The sequence below is a fragment of the Chlamydotis macqueenii genome, chromosome W (assembly GCF_036417535.1).
Source record: "Chlamydotis macqueenii isolate bChlMac1 chromosome W, bChlMac1.mat, whole genome shotgun sequence".
Lineage (NCBI taxonomy): Eukaryota > Metazoa > Chordata > Aves > Otidiformes > Otididae > Chlamydotis > Chlamydotis macqueenii.
The window spans coordinates 43015652-43022734 of NC_141592.1; the positions used below are offsets into that span (position 1 = coordinate 43015652).

Here is a 7083-nt window from a genome sequence, read left to right on the forward strand (position 1 = left end):
TTCCTATTCGGGCCCGCTGTGTAAGTAGTGCAACCCACTTGCTCCATGTAGCATCAGTTGCATGATGCGCAGAGGGGACCCTTCCTTTGAACATCCAGCCCAGCACTGGCAGTCGGGGTGCCAGGATGAGCTGTGCTTCAGTACCAATCACTTCTGAAGCAGCTCGAACTCCTTCGTATGCCGACAGGATTTCTTTTTCGGTTGGAGTATAGCAGGCCTCAGATCCTTTATATCCCCGGCTCCAAAACCCAAGGGGTCGACCACGAGTTTCCCCTGGTGCTTTCTGCCAGAGACTCCAGGTAGGGCCATTCTCCCCAGCTGCAGAGTAGAGCACATTTCTTACCTCTTCCCTTTCCGGACTGGCCCGAGAGCCACCGCGTGAACAATTTCTTGTTTAATTTGTTCAAAAGCCTGCTGTTGTTCAGGGCCCCATTTAAAATCATTCTTCTTTCGGGTGACTTTATACAGAGGGCTTACAATCATACTATAATTTGGAATATGCATCCTCCAGAAACCCACAACGCCCAGGAAAGCTTGCGTTTCCTTTTTGTCAGTCGGTGCAGCCATAGCTGTTATTTTGTTGACTATATCTATTGGAATCTGATGACGCCCATCTTGCCATTTTATCCCCAAAAACTGTCTCTCTCTTGCAGGTCCTTTCACCTTACATCGTTTTATGGCAAGCCCAGCTTTCAGGAGGATTTTAATTATTTTCTCCCCTTTTTGAAAAGCTTCTGCTGCTATGTTGCCCCATACGATGATGTCATCAATGTACTGCAGGTGCTCTGGAGCACCACCCTTTTCCAGTGCAGTCTGGATCAGCCCATGGCAGATGGTGGGGCTGTGTTTCCACCCCTGGGGCAGTCGATTCCAAGTGTACTGGACGCCCCTCCAAGTGAAAGCAAACTGCGGCCTGCATTCTGGTGCCAATGGGATTGAAAAGAACGCGTTGGCAATATCAATGGTGGCATACCACTTGGCTGCCTTGGATTCCAGTTCATACTGAAGTTCTAACATGTCTGGCACAGCAGCACTGAGTGGTGGTGTTACCTCATTCAGGCCACGATAGTCCACTGTTAACCTCCACTCTCCACTTGATTTTCTCACTGGCCATATGGGACTGTTAAAAGGTGAGTAGGACTTGCTGATCACTCCCTGGCTCTCCAGCTGATGAATCAGCTTATGGATGGGGATCAGGGAGTCTCGGTTGGTGCGATACTGCCGCCGGTGCACAGTTGTGGTAGCAATTGGCACCTGTTGTTCTTCAACCTTCAGCAACCCCACAACAGAAGGATCCTCTGACAGACCAGGCAAGGTGGACAACTGTATAATTTCCTCCATCTCTAAAGCACCTACACCAAAAGCCCACCGATACCCTTTTGGGTCCTTGAAATATCCCCTTCTGAGGTAATCTATACCAAGAATGCATGGAGCATCTGGGCCAGTCACTATGGGGTGCTTTTGCCACTCATTCCCTGTCAGGCTCACTTCAGCCTCCAATACAGACAGCTGTTGGGATCCTCCTGTCACTCCAGAAATACAAATGGGTTCTGCCCCATTATATCTTGATGGCATCAAGGTACATTGTGCACCAGTATCCACTAGAGCTTTGTACTCTTGTGGGTCTGACATGCCAGGCCATCAGATCCACACAGTCCAATAAACTCTGTTGTCCCTCTCCTCCACCTGGCTGGAGGCAGGGCCTCTCTAATCCTGGCCACAGTATTCATTGTTCATTTCTTTTAAATATGCATGAGAGGTCCCTTCAAGAGGGTCAGAACTAAAGCTATTCCTTCTACGCTCCCTATTGGAGACTGGTGCAACAATTTTCTGGGGAGAACTTCTATTTGCAATGGTTTTTCCACGCAACTCACGTACCCGCGCCTCTAGGGCAGAGGTAGGCTTCCCATCCCACTCCCTCATGTCCTCTCCTTGGTCACGCAAGGTAAACCACAGGGTACCTCGCCGCGTAAACCATCTCTCTTGAGCAGGGAAACGTTTACTCCTAATAGCTGAAATATTGGCCCGTACCGGTGGGGAATGGGACATATCTGCTTTGAATTGCTGGAACTCCTGGGATAGTTTCTCCACAGCCGAGACACAGGCCCGGAGGGAGGAAGACAGGCTTTCCTCGTACTGCCGGAGTCAGCCAGCCAGTTCATCCACTGTTTCTTCCTCTCCATCTTTCCAGGTCATAACTGCCAATGAGTTGGCATATGATGATGGTGCACTTCGAACAAACTTCCGCCACATTTGTCACGTGCACCTGACTTCATCTGGATCCTTAGGTAACTGATCATTGTCCAGGTCATCATAAATAATCTCCAGCACAGCTAATTCCCTCAGGTACTGGATACCCTTCTCCATGGTAGCCCACTTGCCTGGATGACACATTATATCCTCCTTGAAAGGATACCTCTCCTTCACACCTGACAGGAGTCGCCTCCAGAGGCTGAGGGCTTGTGTCCCTTTTCCAACTGCTTTGTCAATGCTTGCTTCTCTAGAAATGGATCCCAGTTGCCTAGCTTCTCTGCCTTCTAATTCCAAGCTATTGGCCCCATTATCCCAGCACCGCAGCAGCCAGCTGATAATGTGCTCCCCAGGATGACGGCTAAAATCTTTTCGCATGTCTCGCAGCTCGCTCAGGGATAGAAATCTGGTGCTCACTGTCTCCTTTAGGAGTTCTTCCCCTGAGGAAGAGCCTGCCTGCCGAGTTCTTCCTAGGCATGTAGCAAATAAACCTTCCTCTTCTTCCTCCTGCTCTGTCCTAAAAGGGGCTTCTTCTTCCCTCACTAAACGAGCTGACTTCCGCTTCCAAGTCTTCTTGGATACAGGGGCAACTGAAACTAGCACAGGTTCACCCTCTGATTCAGCTGCAATGCCTGTTGCTGGGGTTTGAGTACCTACATTGCAGGTCAGTTTGTTCTCCCTCACACCATGCCACGTATTAGTATCTTGCCTTAGGGTAAATCTCGGGAGGAGATTCCCAAAAAGTGGGTTTGCAGCTCTAGACAAGACTTGGCACACATTCAAAATACATAACAACAACATCATAGTGGCTTGAATATCCCCCAGATCTTTAAAGTTCTCAAAAAGTGGCTTAACTACCCTGGAAGTGAAAGAATTCGGGAAGCTGTCCACATAGGAATACCAATTTATCTCTAAGGCCATTGATGTCACCATGTCATAGATGTATATAGCACAGTATAACAGAAGGATAATTCTCATCATTTTCCCTGAGGTGATAAACACCACCACTGGGAACACATAGTACATATAGGAGCATAGACAATACAACAACATAACCAACCACTGCAACATCATGACCAATAACTGACAACCAATACAACAAGCACGTATGAACAAATTTGTTTCAAGCAAAAAAAAAGAAAAAAAAAGTCAGATCTGTTATTATCTCAACCCTTCGAGCCCCACGTTGGGTGCCAAAATAACTGTCGTAGTTCAGCCCCAACGGGGACCAGACTACGCAGTCTCTCTCTCACTCCCCCCACTCTCCAAGAGAATAGGAGGAGATTTGACAAACAAAAGAAAACCAGGGAAAAAAAAACCAAACACACGGGTTGAGATTGAACAAAAAGTAAATTTAACAGTAATGACAGAAGAAAACAATAGAGTGATGGAACACAAATACAGTACAATAGCTCATAACAGATCTCCACACCCAGTCTCTTCCAACTAGGAAGGCCTCCCTTCAGCACCCTCCTCACTTATATACTGAGCATGATGTCAGATGGGATGGAATAGCCCTTTGGCTAATTTGGGTAAATTAACCCCAGCTGTTAGCTAATTAGTTAACTATCCCAGCCATAGGGGCTACCAGCTTCAGTTCTCCACCCAGCTCAGGTAAATATTAACTCTATCCCGGCCAGAACCAGGACACAGGGAAAAAATATCAAACATGCAGAAGAAATTCTGAAGCTACTAGAAGCTGTCCAGCTCCCTGAGAAAGTGGCAATTAAGCATATTAAGGCACACCAGAAAGTGAGCTCAGATATGGAAAAAGGGAATGAGCTGGCGGACAGAGAGGCAAAACAAGTGGCCAAAACGAAGGTAAAAATAGAAGGGGCTCTAATTCCTGATAGGCAAATCTCCCTAGAAGGTAAGCCAGAATATACCAAGGAAGATCAAAAACTTATTACAGACTTAGAAGGGTCATATAATGAAGAGGGGTGGGCTTATACCCCACAGGGAAGACTAATTATTCCCTCTTGTTTACTGTGGCACTTGATATGGGAGGAACATAGAAAAAGGCATTGGGGAACAGAGGCTCTGTATAAATATTTAATAAGAGAAATTGTAGCCAGTAATTTATATACCATGGTGAGACAGGTGACTCAACAGTGTGACCTTTGCCTCCAGACTAATCCAAAAAATACTCCCAAACTAGAAATGGGCCAGATTGGGAAGGGCAATTTGCCTGGACAACAATGGCAGGTTGATTTTACAGAACTTCCAAAAAAAGGGGGGTACCGATATTTACTGGTATTAACTGATACCTTTTCAGGTTGGCCAGAAGCATTCCCAACCAGAACAGCTAAGGCTCGGGAGGTAACTAAAGTATTGGTACAAGAGATAATACCACATTTTGGGGTTCCAGCAACCATATCCTCTGACAGAGGACCGCATTTTGTCTCAAAAATAGTACAACAAATCAGCCACCATTTAGGTATAGATTGGCAGCTTCATACCCCATACCGCCCTCAGTCGAGTGGCCAAGTGGAGAAAATGAACCACTTAATCAAACAGCAAATTGTAAAATTGAAACAAGAAGCAAACCTGACATGGCCTCAGTCTCTCCCTTTAGCCCTTTTGCGTATACGAACAAGACCAAGGGCAAGGGAAGGACTGAGCCCCTTTGAAATTTTGTATGGACAACCCTATGGAATACAAAAAGGGATATCTATGCAAATTGGGGATGAAATTATGACTTCCTACATGGTGGCATTGAGCAAACAGCTCCATAAAATTAGAAAGCATGTAATTGGGACCCGGGGAAGAGGTCTAGATGAACCTGTACATGATATACAACCTGGAGATTATATACATGTAAAATCTCTTGCAGAAAAAACCCTGGAACCACAGTGGGAAGGACCGTACCAGGTACTCCTCACCTCCTTCACAGCAATCAAGATCAGAGAACAGAGTGCCTGGATACACCACACCAGGGTAAAAAGAGCACCTACGTCTACATGGAGGGTCACACAAGTACAGCCTCAAAAACTTATATTATCACGATGCTAGTCGTTATCCTGACAAGTAAAGTCGGGGCATGGGAAAGTAACACATTTCTGCAGCTCCATGAAAAAGTTGCTAAAGTCATGAATTGGTCTGACTGTTGGTTATGCTCACATCTGCCTAAAAACGTGGGGAGTGGACACCCCGTAACAGCTATGGTCTTCCCAAAAGGTCTCAAGGCTTTCCTAGGCATGTCTCCTGAGGCATATGCAGAAATAAAACAGGAAGATCTTAATTGGCAGATAAACTTAAATTTATGGGACGAAACCCAAGGTGTACTGTGCATTCAAGGGTGCAATTTAAAAACTGCTGCACCACTTGCGGGGGAAAATAGCGCTGATCCAAGGTGTAAGGGGAAGACATTTGTAGGACAGTACCCCAATTGTACCAACTATCTTTCATGGGCAGGAGCTAAATACTTATGGACAAAAGACCAGGTCCACATGAATAAAAAAATCAAACTGATGGGATTCCCTGCCCCACGTGGTTGGTACTGGATTTGTGGACATACAGGATATAAAATCTTACCATTTGATTGGGCTGGCCGATGTACTATAGGGATCATAATACTTAACATCACTGTTACACGGAACCTGACCTACCTTAACACACCAAAATTCTTACACACCCACATTAGACTTTTTCGGCAGAGGCGTGGTAACAACCCCCTAATAGACAGGCCCACTGGTTTTCATAGTTTTGTGCGGTGGTTTATTCCATGGTTGGGAGTGAGTGAGTTAGAAAAGGCTTTAGTAAATATTTCGGCTATTATGGAAGGTCTCAGTACTGCGACAGGGGATGCAATCCAAGCCCTCCAAGAGGAGACTTCTTCCCTGAAAAAAGTGGTCCTCCAGAATAGACTGGGTTTGGATATGTTGTTTGCCCAGCAAGGGGGATTATGTACTGCTATAGGCGAACATTGTTGTACATATGTAAACCAAGAAAAAAGGATAGAAAAAGACTTATCTAAAATCTGGGAACAAACTAAAAGTTTTCATGAAATAACCAGGGACAACACTTCCTGGGGATTTTCTGACTTGTGGGAAAAGTTAACCTCTTGGCTGCCCAATTTAACATGGCTGAAACAACTATTTATTGTAACAATTATAATTGTAATTTTGTTCATAATCCTTTTTATAACAGTTCAGTGCGGCTTCTGGTGTTTCCAAAGCACGGGAAATTCCTATAGTAATTGGAAGAAAAACCAATTGCGACAGAGACTTGAGTCTAATCAATACTTTGAGAAAGTGCTAAATAAATAACATTGTGCCAGAATTAGGTATAGTAAAGGAATTTACTAATTCTCTAGAAAAGGGGGGACTGAGAGAAGGGGTTAAAGAAACTTTAATAGATATGGCATTTATTGATTATTGCTGTGCATACTAATACATATGATGCTTTATGCTTTATGCTTTACTAACTAGCTATTGTAAAAACTATCCGAGGGGGGGGACGTCTTGCATTCCTCACAAGACAGTTCCTTATAAGAACCGAGGGGCCTTGCTTTGTGCTTTGAACTCTTTATCTGAAGCGAGAAGTCCTGCACTGTTGCAATAAGGACACGGACTCTGTGTATGGTGTACCGGAGACCTTTATTGTCCGTCCGCCTAAGTCTTTTATATCTTTTCTCAGTTACACGCGGAATGCACACGCTTAATCATCTAATTCAATTGGTAGCAATATACTGTTCACGCGCCTTAAACTTCATTTGGATTGGTTATAGATTTTTAGTTGTCTTTACTATTTTTGCCTTAGGTATTTACTTATCTTGTTCTAATTGCTGTTTTTTGTTATTGAGCAAGTGGTGTTCAAGGACATAGCTCAAAT

At 44.8% G+C, this 7083-nt stretch overlaps 1 protein-coding gene across 1 annotated transcript; it reads left to right on the top strand.

Moving 5' to 3' along the window:
* The first annotated feature begins 5699 nt into the window (after positions 1 to 5699).
* On the top strand, positions 5700 to 6518 carry LOC147596710 (endogenous retrovirus group V member 1 Env polyprotein-like). Its single transcript, XM_086769616.1, has one exon. The coding sequence runs from the start codon at positions 5700 to 5702 to the stop codon at positions 6516 to 6518; it is 819 nt and encodes a 272-aa protein (XP_086625742.1).
* Positions 6519 to 7083: the final 565 nt, after the last annotated feature.